The 20,950-nt window shown below is 38.7% G+C and overlaps 1 protein-coding gene across 9 annotated transcripts in view; it reads left to right on the plus strand.

Annotated features, from left to right (window-relative positions):
* ADAM22 (ADAM metallopeptidase domain 22) overlaps positions 1-19,745 on the plus strand; it is a 253,989-nt gene extending 234,244 nt beyond the window's left edge. For 3 of the 9 annotated variants that reach the window (XM_030933154.1, XM_030933155.1, XM_030933152.1), the window contains 3 exons: positions 932-1,042; positions 9,753-9,876; positions 13,093-19,745. In XM_030933154.1, the coding sequence (XP_030789014.1) occupies positions 932-1,042; positions 9,753-9,876; positions 13,093-13,113 (256 nt within the window). In that variant the 3' untranslated portion in view covers positions 13,114-19,745. Of the gene's footprint in view, positions 1-931; positions 1,043-2,456; positions 3,049-3,243; positions 3,331-9,752; positions 9,877-13,092 lie in introns of those variants that run through there. The other 6 variants (XM_010370659.2, XM_030933158.1, XM_030933153.1 and 3 more) reach the window with 4 other exon arrangements.
* The last annotated feature ends 1,205 nt before the right edge of the window (positions 19,746-20,950 follow it).

Raw genomic sequence — 20,950 nt, forward strand, 5'->3', positions numbered from 1 at the left:
GCAAAATGTTCTTTAGAAGTTCCTTGTGTACTGTTTAGTGTTCTAACAGCATTTCCTATAACAAGGCTTCAAAAACTCCTAAGTTAAAAAAAAATCAGTATTATGTTAAAGCTATGAGCTTAGGACCGAAAGCACATTTGGTGTTTAACAATATTCATACAATGTTTTCTAGAGCAGTTACTTATTTTTAAAAGTGTTATGTATAATTTCCACTCACATTGTACGATTAAAATTGTAATACTGCAGGTAGCCTTTGAGAAATCTTGCCTATGAGATAATTAAATTATAATATTTAATATGACATTATAATAGGTTCATCTTTGTGAGGGAGAAGTATTAAGGACTTCCTCAGATTTTTCAGACTTTTCTGATTTTGGTTACATGACTCATGTTAATTAAATGGATCCAAGTCTGTAAAGCTGACCACAATTCTCACATACCTTCTTGTACAGGAACTGTCTCTCTATATATACATACATATATACATATACACACACACACACACACAGACACACACGTATATATTTTCTTACAAGGATTCCTGATGGGTAGCATATCAAGAATTATGTATGCAAACTTTTAATGCTTTCCATATTTAAGTAATCCCATTTGCTTCTGATAGTGTAATACCATTTCTGTGACTACAGGAGGAACAAATTCACAACTATCTCTTATTTTTTCAAATAAGAGGTATTTCAGGTCCATTACTCAAAATTCCCTTTAATACCTCATTATTCCAAAAGATGATGAAAAATTGGGACATGAATTAAAACATGCACCATAAATACATGCTCTGCTAATTAACAAAATAAAATGTCCTCATATATTGTATTGTTTTTCCAGTCAAAACTTTTGCATCTTCCTCATTGTTGTAAATGATATAAACAATTTTTTTGGCTTAGACTTTGTATTATATATTGTGTTTTTACAGGAGGGAGCCCCAAGCACCTGAGCCTGGGCACTCCCTCGCCCAGACAGTCCCATCCCAAGGCATAAGCCCCGGGGGCTCTGACAGCCCCCAGACAGGGAGTCTGGATCACAGGTCAGTCTCCACCTGCCCCTTCATTCTGGGCTGCCACTTAATCTCCTTCCAAGTCCTTTCCTTGGCTGAGAACAGGGTCATTTGATCTTTGAGTGAGCCCCCATGTTTGCTTGGAGGTGCTCCTGGTCCAGCCAGCACCAGCTAATTTTCCTTTGCTTTTCCATCCTGGAAAACACAAAGAGCTCCCCTATGCCATCTAACGCATTTTTTTTTTGCATGTTGCGCTATATGCCAAGGCAAGCCACATAGGTAGATTTACTGCAATGTGATAAAATCCCATCACTTCAGCCACCATGACCTTGAGATGTCAGGAAGCTCACCGTGAAGACATTTTCATGGCCAGATCCCCAGAAAGAACATAAAATGAAGAGTTCTTTTCGGTGAAGAACTCTATGGTGAAGTGACCACAGCCTTCTGAAATGCTCCCTGAAACAGGAAAAAGTCCATCAAGTGCAAGTCAACCCATGTTGTTGTAGCATTCATGGAATAGCTGTGGCAGCAGTCCTTTGAGTTTCTAAGCCTGTCTGTGAAAGGAACAAATGTCTCCTCCCGGAAGTGGCCGTCTGCCTGTGGGTGACTCACTTTGCTGTGTGGCTATGTTTCACCTGATTACAGCTGCATGGGCTTTTTCTACGGTTTTCCCCAGGCCAGAGCATTCACTAGCCTTCATCTGTGGCTGCACTTGGCTTTTTGACTTTTTCTTTTTGTTGAGAGTCTCAGTGGAAATATTTATGCAAAAGTTTTAATTGGCTATCTGTGAAAGCACAAGTTGGCAATGATTGTGGCTAAAGGCAAAACTAGTGTGAGTTGTTTCTGAGTCAGGAGATACTATCTTACCAAAAATGGTTTTATAAGCAGAAAAAGCAACTGAACCCTTCTTTCAGAAGGGAATTTCACAATGCTATTTTGTATAGTACCTCGATTGAGGGAAAGGGCTGTGGAAAAAATAACCTGATATTTTTATGTAATTGGAAATGTAGTCTTCCATATTTATGAACAGCTCAATAACTAAATATGGGGGAAAGAAGCAAAATGTAACCAAAAATAAATAATGTATTTTATCATTTCCCCTGGTTTGTTTATAAATAACTTATGTTTTATAGAGCTTGAATCTTTATTGTCTATAGTATCTCTAGAAGTTACTTTTTAAATGAAGAAAAGAAAAAAAGAAAACCTCCAAATTCTTCCAATATGGAATTTGTTAAATCTACATTATTTCACAAGGGCAGACTCTGAAGGGGATGTATTTTTGCTTGGCTCCCAGGGTAAAAATCAAAGGAAACTCTGGGGAAAACCAACAACTTAGACCTCCCTACAATTTTATTACCTTTAAAATTTGCACAGTAATTCTGATGGAAACATTGCCAGATCCATCAGGGAAATGCTAAGTAAGTTCATTATTATTCTCTGGCAGTCATTCACACAATTCATGGTCAGACACTTGGAAGGCAACCTCTGAGGGTTGGTTCCTAATGGAAACATGAGCACTTTATTTTGGAGAGCACAAAGAAGAGGAAGGAACACTGCAGCTGCAACTAAATTACTAAATCCAGCTTCAAGATCGTGGAGGCCTATTTAGACCACACTTAATGCGCATTGAGGCTCCGGGATCAAAAGAGTGGGACCCTATCTGCTCCTTACAGAGCCAACTGGAACATACTTTCATGTTGACTCCAGCTTGGGATCCTCTATAGGGAGTAAGACAGTGGTCATGTAAAAGCCTTCTTATATTGGAAAGAGAACTTTGTTCCTTTTAATTGTTCGTAAGGTGTTGTATGCCCAAATGCCAGATTGGAATTGCAGCCATCTGAATATTTTCAAAAAGCATCATTGTCATTTAAAAACCAAAGAGCCAAATGAGAGGTGGCCTGGAAAAAGCCACTTTGGAGGTGGGTGAATGGGACTGCTGACTGTACTGTGATTGAAAGGGAGCTTCTAATTCACTTTGGGAAGCCACTGGAAAAGGCTTTCCCAGAAATGTTGAATACATTGTAGAATGCCTTGATTGAGCCTTGTTGTAGCTAAGATTATTCTCATGTCATTGTATAGACTGCCTCATAATCACCCAACATCCATTCTGGTTTATTTGCCATGGTCACTTGCATTTGGAGGGTGAAGACATCCTTGCTAAGCTTGTGCTGTGTATTTTCAGATTTTCTATCTTGTTCTGCTTTCTTTGTTCCTTCCATTGCTTTCTGCAGGTATTTAAACCCATGGTTCAAAAGAGACTATAATGTAGCTAAGTGGGTAGAAGATGTGAATAAAAACACTGAAGGACCATACTTTAGGTATTTTATAAATTAATTTTTATATCCTTCTCAAACTCTCCCAGCACATACAAATACTGTAGTGTGACTGGCTCTCTATCTTGTATCTCCCAATACAAGTTCCTATAGGTGGAAAGGGGTCCTTGTTTATTTGCTGCCTTTTGACTCTGTTTTTGCTTCGTGAGCAAGTCTGGTTCTTTTCTGAATGTTTCAAATAAAGCCATTTGAAAGGGTTGCCATTTAGTGCATGTCCCTATCACCATCTTAAGCTTTTTAGTAGCTTTCTCTTCATTTTATGCTATGTAGTGTTCTATGGGCATGAAACATACTTTCCACTAATAAAGAAGCACTATTAACCTGAACAATTTAGTTTCTAGAATCTAGCAGTTTCATAATGCATTTTTCCTACTTACTGCCTAAGAGTGCATAGTGTATACAAAAATTCAAGGGAAAACGTATAAAGAAACTAAGTGAAATGTGATGGGATTTTACTTGGATAGAAACAATGATTTGGTCTAACTGGAAAATTACTGAGACAACATTGACCCCATGGGAGTATGTGGAATGAGTTTAGGTTTTATTTGTTCAGTATAACCATTTCCTACCAGAGAAAGGCTGTGCTGAGAAGTGTTTTACAGATTCTCAACAAAGCACGTAAGGAATTTTTTATGCTAATAAAAGTGTTGTCATCTAATACTTCAAATAGAACAGGAAGCAGCTGGAAATGTATTCTTGACTCACAAAATAGAAGAATATCGCTACATTTTAGAAACTATCAAATTTACTGAATTCACTGCAGCTCTGTGTGACATTTACAGGTCAGAAAGAATTTCCAAGAGTTCTTAATGGCATTTTTCACCCTTTCTAATAAAGTGATTTCCTAGAGGTAAATGTCCACTTTATATCTGACTACTTTGTGGACAACTAAGGTAAAGGAGAAATATGTACTCAATTACTACCTCTTCAGAACACAATTTTACAATAAACTTTCATGTTACTGATTGCCATGTCTTGGGTCAACATTGAACAGATATCAAAATACATATGTGTTTTTAACTCTCAGCACCCGTGTAAGGTGGACTCTCTCTTCCAGTGTACCATTTAGTTTAGTTATGTATAGTTTGAGAAAATGATTAGACCTACCTGCCTTTTAATTCAATCCATAACATTTGCATATGCCCCAAGGAAAGCATAACTCCTGCCTGCTCATAAAAATATATCCTGCTTTTATACCCCATCTTTCCCTCCTGCCCTGCCCCTCTGCTTGTCCCACACTTTCCCACACTTAACCTCATACACATACACTCACATTCAAACATCCCACCCTCATCTGTAGCTCCCAAGATGGCCAACATCAGGAAGACAGGTAAGATGATTTTGACTGTTATTTGGAAACTTGGCTCACCTGCAGTCCTATTTCTCCTTTCTATTTTCCTCAGGCTTGTGGGCAGATTGTAATTTGTACCAGCCATGGATCCAAAACAGAATGACTTTGGTCCTATATGGGTTAGGGTTTTTATTCCCAAATGGATTTAGCATTTTTGCAGCAATAATTTGTGAAATGGTACCCCGGAAGAGTTGATTCACCTCCCCTGGGTGAACTGAGTAGTTTATGTGGCTCTCAGAGAAAGAGGTCACGTTTCTTAAAATCAGCACTCAGGTCTGCCCAGAAGCCACATGACTAAATGCAATTTGGATGGGGAAATGCTTTAGCACCCCTGATTGCACGTGCAAAACTGCAAGGACAATTTTAGAGGGTTCCTTTATTTTCTATTCTAATATGAGATGTTGATTCCTACAGTAGATAGTGAAATTAAGAATTAATTGTTAAAAATCATATTTATGTTTAAAGGTTAAAGTTCTGTGGACAGTTACAATTTAACTGTCATTTTTGGGTTAATACAGGTGATAAGATTTGAAATTCAATACAGCATTTCTGTGGTGGTGGTAAATAATTGAGATGGCCCAGAACGTTTAACACAGTGATTCTAATGCAAGGGACAGTTTCATCCACTCTCTATCCAAGCCAAGCCTCACATAGGAGCCCCAAAGTGCATCCACACCTTGGCTTGTGCCTTGCCAACTCTATGCTTAGGCTCCAATCTGCTTCATCTGTGGCCAGGTCATTCAGGATTACCCTTCCTGTCAAAATCACCAGTGAGGGCAAAAGTCACCTTATTGTTTTTTGTAGAGACGTGATCTCACCATGTTGCTCAAGCTGGTCTCAAACTCCTGGGCTCAAGCAATCCACCTGCCTCAGCCTCTCAGAGTGCTGGGATTATAGCCATGTGGTGTTGGCTTTGTGGCATCCTTATCAAAATGCAATCTGCAGCAAACTGGTTCAAAATATAGTCCAGCATTTAAAATATAGTAGCCACACTGCTAGGGAGAACAAGGCAAATGCCTAAATAGATATTGAGTGATGAGAGTGCCTCTGCTGTGCCCCCTTATCCAGTTTCGATATGACAGTGGTTGCTCAGATTGTTCTCTGCACGAATTCGGGCCACCAGGAAGAAGCAAGTGAGATCAGGACAAGTGCATTATCTTGCCACACCCAGATCCTGGATGCAGTTCTGTTATAAGCTCTCAGAAGGTATCCTTACTCTCGGGTATTATCCTGTTGATTACTTACTTCATCAGGGTTTTCAAGTCCACTTCCATGATTCTATGGAATTTTTGGTGACTCTGAAAGAAAATGAATAATTACAACTATCATGTATCAAGTGCCTATGATATACCTTTATTCCTCACATCCTAAGGTGTAGGCATTCTTATTACCTTTCTGTAGATGGAGGAAACTGAGGTACAAAGAGTAATTCAAGGTGGCACAGCTAGTGTCAGAACCAAAACTAGAGCCTGGCTCTGAATCTAAAATCTGTACCTTTTCCATTTCACTTTAATTAAAAGTAGCAGAGTGGATACTGATGACTTGAATCGTCCCTTACTACACTTAACAAATTCTCCTGGATCTAGGCCGGGCATGATGGCTCACGCCTGTAATGCCAGCACTTTGGGAGGCTGAGCTGGGCGGATCACGAGGTCAGGAGATTGAGACCATCCTGGCCAACAGGGTAAAATCCCATCTCTACTAAAAATACAAAAATTAGCTGGGTGTGGTGGTGCCCGCTTGTAATCCCAGCTACTTGGGAGGCTGAGGCAGGAGAATTGCTTGAACCTGGGAGGCGGAGGTTGTAGTGAGCTGAGATCACACCACTGTACTTCAGCCTGGCGACAGAGCGAGACTCCATTTCAAAAAAATAAATAAATAAAAATAAAATAAAATAACAAATTTTCCTGGATCGACCTACTATAAAACTCACATATGAACACAAGTGAATAAGAGTTGGACTTGTGTCCCTCTCCATGTGACTGGCCTGGTTTTTAGCCTGTCCTTGGGTGCAGAACTGAACTGAGGTTGGCCTTACAGGCATATATACAGAAGGTAATTCCAGGAAGTTTGATGTAGCCCCAAGAGGCACCCCAATCCACTGGCACACAAACATACTTTTATTGTGTAATTCTAATAGAGTATCCATTATGGTAATTATCATTTTTTAAAATACAGTAATGGACTGGGCAGGGTGACTTATGCCTATAATCCTAGCACTTTGGGAGGCCGAGGTGGGTGGATCATTTGAGGTCAGGAGTTTGAGACCAGCCTGGCCAACATGGTGAGACCCTGTCTCTACTAAAAATACAAGAATTACCCAAGCGTGGTGGGACACTCCTATAATCCTACCTACTCAAGAGACTGAGGCAGGAGAATCACTCCAACCCGGGAGGCAGAGCCTGCGGTGAGCGGAGATCACACCAACTACATTTCAGACTGGTTGACAGAGTGAGACTCCGTCTCAAAAAATAAAATAAAATGCAGTAATAATAATGGTTGACTTGTATCCAGTGATGCACTTTACTTTTTAAGTGAATGAGCTGTGCTGGTGCCTGGCTTTAGGTGAAAGCCAGGCTGGAACTGCCAGGCAAGTAGTCAATCAAGGTCAGAAAAGAGCCTGGAGATAATTTTGAAGAAATGTCTTCCTTAGATATTTGTGAGACATTTTGAGTTTATTTTCCCTAAAGTGTTTTACCCTATTGTGGCGTCTAGTCCTGTTTTGACTCCTGCTCTGGTGCTCTCCATCCCCCCAAGGATAATCACTTTTATGCTGCCACATACCACCCAGCCTCCAGGACCCTTTCCCCTGCTAAAACTTTCCTGCTGGGCTTCTCTTCCCCTCGGGGTCCAAGGTGCCAATTAACAAGCATGTTTTATTATTCTTTACTTCTGTTTTGACTCCTGCTCTGGTGCTCTCATCCCCCCAAGATAATCACTTTTATACCCGCCTCCAGGACCCTTTACCCTGCTAAAACTTTCCTGCTCAGCTTCTCTTCTTCCCCTCAGGGTCCAAGGTGTCAATTAACTAGCGTGTTATTTTAAGAAGAAGTATATGTGCAATTTCTTTGGGGTTCTGGAGAAAATCTCCTGTTTTTGTTCTAACTTAATTGGCTTTGCCCATAGGAAGATATTTGAGGGGAAGACTGGACCTTCAGCACCCCTCATTGGAATGGCTTTGTACATGTACCAGGCTGGGCATTTGGACCCATGGCCAAACATTCCAACTTTAAGCTGGAATGACTGTGAAGCTAAAAGCTAATAGCTAATGATGTGAATACACATGCTGCAGCAGATTAAAAAGATGCCTCATCTTGCATGATCCCCTAAAGTAAACAAGATTTAATTATTTGTTTGTGTACCTTACTAGCTTTCCTAAACTTGGATATTTTATCAGTAGTGATTAGGCTAAAAAGCTGATGCCAGGTTAACAGTCCTCATTTTAGAAAGATGCATTTAAATATCTAAATGCAGAAGTTTGCCATCATCTTATATGTACCAAATTTGTTTCTTAAAGATCATAGTCCTATTTAAAGTTTTTCTAAAATAAAAAAATTAATTTCTCAATTAAAAAATATGAAGTAGTATATTGTTTTAATAGAACTTTAGAGAATTTGAAGTACTAGTATTAGTTACACCCATCCACTCTGCAATGAAGAGCATTAACATAGGAGAAATCAAAGAGCTGCTGTGTTCTAAGCATTCAGGCAAAGGAGTGGTCCTAGCCATTTTTCAAAAATAGGAGTTACAGATTAAAAGTGAATTGTACCATTCTTCATTCTTAAAATCTATCAAGAATGTTCACTACTACTATCTTCAGGTGTGTAGGAAAAATTATTTTCAAACTTTAGCTTGAATTCAGTGTCCATAAAATGGAAATTAGTATGAAAACTATGGCAGAACCAGAGCAAAGGATAATGTATGCATGCAAACCAAAATTTAAAACAAGGGAGGAAAAAAGACACCTTTATGCTGTTGAATGTGGCATAGGCAGTAGATCTTGACCTACCCAATGCTACCCCCACCCCTCCCAGCCAACAATCCCAGGCTGGGTCAGTCACAGCAGATGAGGTGCATTCTACTGAAATAAATACTTCTGCTGTAATGTGGCAGTGTAACCAGTTCAGCAATGTGGGTTTTTACCACCTTGCACTAGGGATTAAGGGGCAGTGGGTGTGTAGTGGTAACGTTTGTGAATGGAATAGGTACTACAGTTATCACATCTGTTTTTCATTGATATGTTATGAGTAGGCATTTTTTACTCAGCTGTTTTTTTTTTTTTTTTCACTTTAAAGACAAGTTAGCAATAGATATGGGCTTGTCTAGTATGTTCAGCTTAGTCACAAATTACCACTACACATGCAAAACCAATCAAGTACAGCATAATAAACCAACAGCTTACATAGAAATGCTGATGGTAGGGACTAATTAGACCATTTTTGTATGTTCTCATCATACTTTGTTTGGCTGGAACTCTGCACTCCTTACTGCTTGCATGTTTACTAATTTATTAAAAGCCCTGTATTTGCCTTTGTTCCTTCACAACTAACACACTGGCCTCTGAATGCATGAGTGTTGTGTAAACTGGTGTGTGATTTAGCAACTAATAAATATATCAATTGTAATGGATTTTAAGATCTTAAGAGAAAATTGGAATTATTGTACTTAAACATTTTTACATTAAGTGGTAAAAATAAGGCACAATATTAATATTTTATACATGTAATTTACCATTATAAGCTCTTAGAATAATTTCATCCCTTCTCCATTTTAGCTTTTTATCTATTCTATAGGATACATTTTTAGTGGCTTGTAGTTTAAAAGTATCATTCTATGTACTAACATTTAAATAATCCATTGCAGTCATGAAATTAGGAAGATAAGATTGCAGCATTTCACTGTTGAGAATGACAGAATATCTTCCCAGTAGTTAAATCTTTGCAGTAGTGGCATATGAAAGTTAGAAGTCAGAGGGTTTGTTCTGAACCCACTTTTCAGATATTTGAAAAATGTTAGGCAATCACATGATGTTTATTTCATGTTCTCAACATCTCAGGACTTTATCTCCTGCCAAGTCTCCTTCTTCATCAACTGGGTCTATTGCCTCCAGCAGAAAATACCCTTACCCAATGCCTCCACTTCCTGATGAGGAGAAGAAAGTGAACCGACAAAGTGCCAGGGTATGTGGAAACCTCTTCCATGTGCTGACATGCTCAGTCATGATCATTTATCTATGAGTTTATAAAAGAGAGAGCCATTTTTCCTCCCTTGTTCCTAAGAAAATGAAAAATCAAACTTGAAAATAAGGAGATTCTTGGGACTTTTGGCTTCAGATTTATATTTGCAAATAGTTCAATCTACATTGATATAGTCTAGATACATTTTGTGTAATTAATTGCTCTATATTTATATATTATAGCTAATATATTAAAACCTTGAGTAAACAAAACACTGTATTTTTCTATATCACCTTTTACATTTTAATCACACTGCCACTCTGTCTCACAACATTCCTGAAACATATCAGTATGTGGAATTCGAGATACAGTAGAGTTTAGAGAGGCAGACTTGCCCTCAGAGACTTAAGTGAAAGATACAACCAAAGAATAATTACCGGCCGGGCGCGGTGGCTCAAGCCTGTAATCCCAGCACTTTGGGAGGCCAAGGCGGGCGGATCACGAGGTCATGAGATCAAGACCATCCTGGCTAACACAGTGAAACCCCGTCTCTACTAAAAATACAGAAACTAGCTGGGCGAGGTGGCAGGCGCCTGTAGTCCCAGCTACTCGGGAGGCTGAGGCAGGAGAATGGCGGGAACCCGGGAGGCAGAGCTTGCTGTGAGCTGAGATCCCGCCACTGCACTCCAGCCTGGGCGACAGAGCGAGACTCCGTCTCAAAAAAAAAAAAAGAATAATTACCTTTATTCATGTCCAGGCTCTGTTGTGGTCATTTACACTGTAATGTTGATCTTCTTAGAAATAATGTTGCAAAAAAATAAAATAAAGCTTATAAGCCTCGGCAGTTTTAGCTGCTGGTTAGACTTTTTGGTCTTAAGAGATGTTTCGGAATTTCTTTAATCCCAAACCTAAATTATGTGGTTCAAGGTAAACGTGGATCATTCAAATTTTAATTTAACTCAGAGTCAGTAAGAAGGCACAAATAATTAAAAGCTGTGTAGATCACTATAATCCAAAAGTCTTTAAAAACTACCAGCAGTGTTTTGTTAATAATAAAAAATTACCATTGTATGTTAATATGAGAAATGGTAAAAGATAACAAGACAATTCAGATTCCCAGCACTCAGCTTTCTGAATTAACAGAAGACTTCTTGATAGATATCTAGTTGTTCATGATGTCATGTGTGATAATGAAATCTGAGACTGATGTCATTCCTGCCCTCCTCAAAGAATTGTCTAAGTGTAGCACCCGACTTTCTTTCTGCTAAATTGTCTGTATCCCTGTTTTGCTCCATCAAGTTAGGGACATTCCCTCAGCTGTTATCATGTCAGAGTTTGGGTTATTGGAGATGTTACCACACAAGAGCCTGTAAAAACGATAGCTCTCCAGAAAAAATGGCTGGCCCATGGCCCCTTTCCTGGGCTGAGCAGATAACTACAAAGACTCTGGCTGCTGCGATTGTTACGTGAAAGGTCTGACTTGTTCTATGCACTGTGGAACAGCCACATAAGCATGTGGCAGAATCCTACCAAATACACAGCCCCTGTCATTGGGATGTCTGTGTGGGCTGTAGAGAGTGGAACAAGCAGATCTTCCTGTCAGCAGCCCCTCTGTTACCACCACATAGGTGTGGGCCAAGGGATGCCTCATGCTGAAAGTGATGCTTAGCAATTGCTCATTTTAACCCATTGGGGTAGTCATGACATTCAGGTTTTTCCCAATGTTATTCATTTGTCCCTTCCTTCTTTCTCCTTTCTGTCACATATTATTTTTAATCTTTATAAAAAAATATTGAGGAAACTTCAGCTCTCCAAGGCCAGAGTCTAAACCCTTTAGCCCTCCAGACTATCATCTGAGCATCAATTCAGATCGTCTTTGCTCCAGATCCACCACAAGCCACATTTAACTCCTCTCCACCACCAGTGTCACCCATTCACGAAGATCCCCACAGTTCAGATGTTCATTTGGTTTCCAAGGGGTTGGCGTCTTTTCAATAAAAAGGACATATAAAGCAGACCTAAGGTAGATAGGATGGTGGCTTTACCACAGTCCTGTGGGGTAGGCAGACTTGGGCATTAAGAACAAGATTTCCATGAAGATTTGGGAGAACATATTAAGGGAACCTATATAGAAACATCTACTTAATCACTTGGCTTTTTCTCCTTTTTCTTTCCCAGAAACTCATTATATATACAGTGACATGTATCAAATGTCCAGTAAAAATGGAATGTGGATGGAAATTGGATACAACCTAAGTCACTCTGGTCATAGCCTTTGTTTATGTTTGTAATAATTATATCTAAATTATATTGCCTGGAAACATATTTCATCAGCTTGATCTTTTTAAATTGGTCTTCCTTTTCTGGTGAACTGAGTTGCATTCATATCTGATCATGTCACACTTGTTATTAGTCCATTAAGGTGATTGCTGAACATTGTAGAATTTCGATCTGAACAGGGCCAATATAAAGAGCTCATGGCAAAAGCAAGGAGAGGGTAGGAGGGACAGCATGAATGAAGGGACATCCTGCCTTGAATGTATTATTCCACTGTGATACCTCAGCTCATGAGAGAGAACCATTTTTAAGGAGGTAGTGATAGAATTGGAGTGTATGGCAGTGATTTTCAAGTGGGTGATAGTGGAATTGATGGACTCACACTTCCCTGATGTCAGTGGTTTTCTGTTGTGGCTGCACAAGGGAATCATCTGCAAAGCTTTTAAAATATTCTTACGCCTGAGTCCCATCCAGAGAGATTTTGATTTAGTTGGTCTGATGCGCTGCCTGGGAAGCAGAATTGTAGAAACCTCCCCAGATTAATGTGATGTGCAGCTGAGGTTGAGAACCACTGCTCTAGCTGGCTGTCTCGGAATCCTGGGGAAAGGAAGGGCATGTATAGCTTAAAAAATAATATTTTAAATTCTTTTATTTCATTTGAGACACAATATTTATTCAAAATGTTTAGTAACATTAAATGAGGATGTGATGGTTTTTGTATCAAAAGATGGCTGTTGTTAAAAAGGTTGAGACACAGGTTTTGAGGAAAGAGAGAGCTAAAAGTTGGAGTGTTTATTCTATCCACTTTTTAGACTTTGCAAGAGTGTGCATCCACAGTTGCATATATGTGGATGGAATCACTGAATCTTTTTCATCTCCTACTCAGAATACATCTGCTTCCTGCTTTCACAATGTGCAATTTTGCTCTTTTCTGTTGTGCAGCTATGGGAGACATCCATTTAAGATCAACTGTTTACATGTGATACATCGAAAACTGTTTACTTCAACTTTTATAGAAACCCAGGCTCATGGAATCACTGCAAATCTATCTGCTCTTCAGACAATACGAAGACCCTCTGAGATGCTACAGGGGAGAGGAAGCGGAGTCTCACATCTGGTTACCATTTTCTTTTTGTCATTGGCTTAGGATTTAACTGAATCATGACAAGAACTACTGAAATGTTACACTATAACATGGAACAATAAAGGTACTGGTATGTTAATGGATAATCCGCATGACAGATAAGATGTAGAAATATCCATAAAGTTAACTCACATGACCCAAATGTAGCAAGTTTCCTAAGGGACAATAGTGGATTCAGAACTTGATGTTCTGAAGCACATCCTCACTGTAAACAGTAATGCTATATGCATGAAGCTTCTGTTTATTGTTTTCCATATTTAAGGAAACAACATCCCATAATAGAAACGAGCATGCAGGGCTAAGGCATATAGGATTTTTCTGCAGGACTTTAAAGCTTTGAGAGGCCAATATCCCATAGGCTAACTTTAAACATGTATTTTAATTTTTGTGTTGTTTTTTACTTTTCATATTTATATTAGCATACAAGGACAATTGTATATATGTAACGTTTTTAAAATTTAAAAAAATGCAGCTGTTACACACAAGTGTATTTTGCCAAATGCCTAAAAATTCAGTCACAATCACATCATCGTCATCCATCCAGTGATCTTCAAAGACTATAAGCAGGTAATGTTGTAAATATAGTGGTCAGTGCTGTAAATGTGTCTCTCCATAATTGGTATTTGTCCAAAACATGTGATATCCCTTTAACCTGTGCACAGTCTGGAGGCGCAGTTTTATTGAGTAAGTAATTGAGTGAGAGAACAAAATGCCCAGCAAAACTTCTGGCCTCCACAGTTTGCTGATGCAGGAGCCCACTCTGCTCCTGATGGGCGGCTCCCTGGAAATCATCCATCCCATCCATCCATCCCATCTCATCCCAGTGAGCCAGCCCCTCAGCAATGTGTCCTGCTGAGATTAAGCAAGTGCACCAAAGACACATGAGACCACGTACTGCCAGTGAGCTGGTAGCTTCTGACTTGCCAATACTCTAACCCTTTGTGGCCTGAAGTTTTGTTCCTTGACAAAACTTTTCAGTCACCCTTATCTGTGAAATGAATGACTTGTTTTAACAAAAACAACTTTGACACTATTGATTAAGAATATTTATCATCACTGGGATGTGAATCCCAACAAGTCATTCTGCACTCACTCTGGAGCAAGATGATGGAAGATTCTACTGTTTGAGTTGGGTAGCCTCAACCGTTCATAAAGGGTTAAGTTAGATCTGAACCACAGAGATGCAGTAACTACAAAGCTACACTAACAGCTGGCAGGGGGAAAGAATCTGATGCTTTGAACCATGTATTTTTTAATCCATAGGAAAATAAGATTCTATTTTAAAAGACCCTTCTTTAAAACCAAAGTTTGATAACTGTTATAATGGCAGATCTGTCATTCCAAAAGAAAGCTAGCTACCCAAGTGAGGCTGGAGATTGATGGGCTCAATCACATGGTCTGCTCTGAAGTATACTTCTGATTTCCTAATTTTCTGTGTGTTCTTAAGAGGCATGGAACCTGCAGACAGGGTTTCGGAAATAATCTCTAAATTTGATCCTTTTCCATAGTATCCATGGACAAAATCCATATCATCTTCATATGTAATCAAATTGATTACATATGATGCCCAAACTGAAGGGCCGAGTTAGAAGGCAGCATTTTGTGCTTTGTGTTTATGTCTTCGGTAATGGACCTCTCTTTTGAAAGTCTTTGAAATGGTTGGAAAACAATTTAATGATCCAAAATTACATAATGTAAAACAGCATTCTTCATGACAGGAAGGGATGTGATTGTTAATATGACCATAAAGCAATCCATCAGGCCAAGGTTTGGGTGAGTGTTGGGCACTGTTGCCACATAGCTCAAGCCAAGAACAGAAGGGCAGACAGATTGAAAGATGTAGCAAATAAAGTGACTTTTTACCAAGATCACTGTAATGTGCACTGAATGTTTCCTGGTATTGAGTGTATAAAAGGCTAATGCTATAAGGTTTATTTTGACTATAAAAGAGTTTATAGATTTGAATATAAGGTGCCTCATGTAAATATGCTTCCTAGTTACAGGTACACAAACTCTAATTTGAAAGAATCCACAAATGGCTAGCTGAGAAGTTAACAGATCTCTGTCTATCATCCATCCGTGTGTCTTTCTTCCTTCACCTATTTTTACATGAAATTATTATTTCAAATGAAAATCATCATCATGTGCCTTTTGGGAGACATGGTTGCTCTAGAGGTATATAGTTTGTAATTACCCTCCTTGGAAGCTCCACCTTCCTGTGGAAATGAGTAAAAATTTTTATGTTTTATTTTTAGAGATTATGATTTTAGGTATATAGTAACTTTAATCTTCTAATATAGTAACTTTAATGTTCTATTCTTGGAATCTACTCTCCCATGTTTAAACATTCTTAGAGCCATTTGTGATATTCATTGACAAATTTGTAGTCTCAAGGGAGAGTTTCAAGAAGTATCTGTATGTATACTCATGGTTTGGGGTTCTAGAGGCATTACATCTAAATATTTATGACTTTTCATCCACTGAGGTAGGTAGCATTAAATATATAAGCACAGCATTATTTCTCTTTAAATATCTATTTTGAAGAGAAACTTTGAGGCCATATAACAGTTTATATCATGCAACTAATATTTATATTTCCCAATCCACTACAAAATCATTGCTAAGCAGAAGAGAGCAGTTACTTGGCCTTTATGTTTCATTGTATGCCTTTTCTCCCTCTTTCTAAAGTTTTATGCATTGATAAGACTAGAGATTGGCACCCAGCTGCCCGAGATGTTCCATTTATCCATAGTCGTCTTTGTGCAGTCAACCCTGATTTAAAGGAACATTTAAATCTCTCCAGTAAGTGTCAACAGGAAGGCATGGGATAGCAGGGAGTCCTTACGGAGTGGACTGGCCACATGAACTGTCCTCTGCATCTAGCCACTCTTTAGATGGGAAGTGTCATGGTCCTCTGAACGCTGCAGGCTGGAAATGATCCCCAGGGCACATGCAATCTGTGGAAAGGAATAAATCAGACAGTGCAACATGATGAGGGCTTTCAATTTGCTGTGGTTGCTGTATTTTTAACAAGAAACCCAGAGCTTCGATTAGGAATAACCTATCAGAGTTGTTCCTTTAAAAAATATTGATGAATAAAGCAAATGTGGGCTTAAAATGCCAACTTATTTTTCACTGTGATATTGGTGCTTTAAGTGATGCCATAGTTTGTCTCTTTTCCCTTTCACTTTAAAAAGAATTTTAAAATTGTGTTTGTATATTGGGTCAGTCTGGCATAGAATTTCTGAAAGTAACATTAATAGGGTTTCTAAAGAAGTTGTCAGTAAGACAAAATTAGATATTCTGTGCACTTTCCAAGAAGGACTCTTTATGTTTGAATTTCAAAACAGGCTTACATTTCTTTTCTGTTGATTCCCTTGCATATCTACATAATTTAATCCTGTCTATTGTCCGAGATCTCTTATGGCTACTTTACCTGTTACCTTTTTTGGAATTTTGTTCTTTATGTTTTACAGTTACCTTTGGACCAGAAGATATATGATATTTTTATTCATTTTTTTTCAGTGTTTTAAAATAAGGTTTGTTCGTTTTATCCATTCATTTCCTATTGTCATGTAGTTCTATTTTAACCATATATATATAGTACTTTAAATAAATTTTCTTATGTTATTATTTAGCACAATAATAAATCCTTATCTAAATAAAAGACCATTTTACTTTATTTTACTTAAAGGAAAGATAATTTATTGGCAGGATATTGAGTAGCTTGTAGAGTATATGGGAAGGGGAGAGCCAAGTTAAGAACTGGCAGGAGTGAGGAGGGATGAGACAGCTGCCTGCACAGTCTGATAGGACACATCTGGCTGCTGCCACTGGATGCCCACATGGGCAGCATATCATAAATATCACCCTACCAGTTGGTAAGTTGGCATGAATTTTCCATGAAACGCTCTTGACTCCCATTTGCACCGTCATATCTACTTTTTATGCACCTAATTATATTTTTCCTTTAACTTTTATGGTTTTTTTTTTTTTTTTCTAAAACTGCCACCTAAATACCTTTCCACTCTGTTAAATGTATGGAGTCAAGATAAATTTCTCACTCTTGCTCTGCAGCTTAAGATGTATAGGAAGTAAACACTTCCATGGAATAGGGCTTAATTTGGGGCTCAGATGTTTGGTTTTTTTCCTCCTTAGATGTTTTTGAATGGATAAGACTACTATGGTTTTGGAAGCAGCAACTTTTCTCCTGACCTGGAAGAACTAAGGACTTTAATAAACAATTTCCCGTTGATAGTATAATATAATGAGGGGCCCAATCTGCTCTTGTGAAAATTGGCCCAGCGGCAGGCAGCAGCCCATCCCAGCTGTGTGTGAGTAGCCCTGCTGTTAAAAGTACACCTGCTGGGAATTGTTGGCACATGCTCATAGCATATGCTCTGGGGGGAGGTGCTTTTAATTCCAAGAGGAGCTTTTCTATCACATCTGCAGATGCAGAGCAAAGATGCAGCAGGACTTTAGAAAACAGGAGTGTTTCTATTGACATTTTATTCATTGCTCTGTTAGTCCCCCAAATGGAGCATCTTCTGGTTGTTTGTAAGCAGAAAAAACAAAACATTCAAAACCAAAAACCTAATTAGTACTTTTGTCCTTTATATCCATAGTCTGACAAGCAAGCAAGCATCCTCACGGTGAGATTTTGAGGGATGCTTCCAGAACTGCCCTGCTTCCTATGTAGCTCCCCCTTCAGTAGCTGTACAACTCTTTCCTCCTGACTAGGAACTTCTCTATTGTGGAAGTCAGTTCCTTTGGCTAAGCTGTCCCTTGAGAGAACCCTAGGATGCCCTAGGGAGTACAGGTGGCAGGCATCTTTATCTTCGCCCACTGGCACATTAGCAACTTATGCAACTTAGGAAGTCACTGGGAGATGAGTCCCAAGAGGGTGAATTTCAGGATGGGGAGGAGATAAGAAGCAGAGAACTTTGGGAGATCATGGGGCATTTAGTCCTGGCACAGATGCAGAATGAATATCCACAGGACGATTCCTGAAGCCAGATACGCAGGAGAGCACACATTGTCACGAGGGGTGTGATGGGAAGAGAGGTGCTGGATGCCTAAGACAGACTTGTGTGCTTGGCAGATTGACTGAGTGTTGACTCTGAATACTTTGTGGTCCAGTCCATGATAGGTCAGTCACTCTTGCCTGATGCATCCCTGTTGCATTGTTCATAGAACCTGTATCATATGGGGAAGCTTCAAGGCTGGCAGGCTTTTCATCAAGTAATCATCATTTCATGTTCTTAAGTATCCTTGAAATCAAAACCAGGCAATGTGTGTTTTTGGTTTTGTTTTACAAAAAGGCATACAATGAGACCAATTCTTAAGATAATGCACATACAGAATCATCAATAAAGTTTCAAAGAGTTTATGAAGAAAAGGTATTTTCCTTTCTTGTAAAAAAATGTATTATATATATATAATATGCTGATCTGCATTCACCCTAGGGCTTAGCCTCTTGTTTTATGAATTTTCAGGCTGTGATTTGTGTTGGATGGTTAAGCTCTAAATGCAAATAGCCCCAATCTTTAAATATAGCGGTGCTAAGTTGAACAAGTAACACAATACAGAAAATGCTGATATGAATTAATACTTAGTAATAATACAAAAGTTCTTGCTAAATTATATATGTGTATCACTGCCTGATTAGAAACCCCATTTTTCTTTCCTAATCCAGCACAAAATCAAACTCTGATTCTACAACCAGTCTTTTTAAAGGGCAAAAATGACTCAACACCTTTGTTTTGTATGGAAAAACTTTTTTTTTTTTTTTACACTAACTGCAAAAGTGCTTAAAAAAAATGTTTATTCAGGATAACTAAGCATGTACTCCTTTTTTAACTTGCTGGAAGACTTGCCCCTCCAAACTAGCACCCCCAAAAGACAACTTCTTTCAGAAACTGGGTGTTTTACCTAAACATAGTAGCTTAAATATTAGCCAGCAGTAGGTCGGCACTAGTGTTTTCCACGGTTATCACCTTTGACAGGTGATGTCCATCTATAAATAGTGGAAGCCACCCCATGGGGAGGTGTTAATAGCAGCATGGTTTCACTTTTGGTAATCAGGTAATCATGTGTATATACTTAGATTCGCATTATTTTAACATTTCTCTGCTACTCTGCACTTCAGGTTCGTTAAGCTATTTTAATAATTACTGGGGTTCTGGCAAACACCAATGGAAATGTATATGGCAACTGCTTTCCTGAGCAAGTGTAATTTGTTTTATGGCTGTTCAAGTTATAAAATTGCTCTTACATTGTAGGTAAACAAAATCTTGATGTTTTTAAAGGTCACTGTAACCTAAGGTTCAAATTTCTGGCACAGTTTTATTAGTATTCACTTCGAAAGCTAATAAGATACCATGGTTTTCTATGTTACTCTCATTGTAACATTAGTAAACTGACTTTCAATAAAAGATTTATGTTATTTTGATGCACGACTCTTTTCTCTTTTTTTTTTTCTCCCAGCCAGTTTCTCTTTCAGAAGCTTCGTTAGGGGTACAGTCAAGGGATTTTTTCTTTTCTGTTCACTGGTGTCCCAGAAGGGGTCACTAACATGATGAGAAATTGAGAAATATAAACCCTTTAGCAAAGCCTGAGTGCTCAATTTGTTGCAGTTTCCTCATCTGGATGGCAGAGGTAGTTTACTTATTTATCTGTTTGCCTCTCCTCGTAAGCACTTCCTCTGTCACCCTAATGAGGATCAATTTCCTCTATCCTGTCCTGTAGACCAGGCGGTGGTGCTTAGTTAATAAGCTCACCTGTGCTGCATTCTAAAGCACTGAGCCTAGGATGGGCTCATGAGTTCATTGCCTAAAAACTGTTCCACCCTGGCAGTTTCATCTTCCAGGCAGGCATTTTACCTGTCCATCATTATTCTGGCATTTGCAGGGTCCTTGCCATCTGCTCACAGGCTGCATAGGAAATAAGTTATAAGTAGTCAAGGTACTGTTTTAATGTGAGAAAAAGAGAAGGAAGTCATTGTTGAAGGGCTTATACATTTATTATGAGATTTTAAAAGTTTATGGTGATTACATGCTCCATTTCTTGTATTTATAATATTTTAGTCATATAATAATTCATTTAGATGAACACTGAAACAGTAACACACTCAGCTAGGCCAAAGCAAAGTCTAGTTCACAGATGGCAGAAGTTTTAGCTCACATGCCATCTCACGGACTTCACAGTACCACCTGGAACATCATGCTGAAGGAGAGTCTAAACTCCAGTTTGGCTCAATAGAAGCAAGAGCTTTAATTAAATATGACTGATGTGGTGCAAATCTATGCCAGCTATCCCCAGGAAGCACCAGGTCTCTGGCAGCCACATTCCTATGGAAGTGCACGAAATGTGTTAAAAGTACTTTATAAATCATGGATCTCTTGAAACATATGAGTAAAGCACACATCTCCAAAATAAAATTAAATCCTAAATGAGGGTGATTTGAGGAGCTTAATTCTGCAAATAGTTGAAGTATTCAAGCTTGAGCTCACAGCTTTACCATGCTGCACCTGGATTCTTTAAGAAAAAATAAACAGACCAGGAAATAATTTTTTAAAGTAGTGGGTGAGGCTACACTAGAAGTATACAATGAATGAAACACAACCCAACATAAAATAGAAGGCAACAGATTCCACT

The sequence above is a fragment of the Rhinopithecus roxellana genome, chromosome 6, assembly GCF_007565055.1.
Source record: "Rhinopithecus roxellana isolate Shanxi Qingling chromosome 6, ASM756505v1, whole genome shotgun sequence".
Lineage (NCBI taxonomy): Eukaryota > Metazoa > Chordata > Mammalia > Primates > Cercopithecidae > Rhinopithecus > Rhinopithecus roxellana.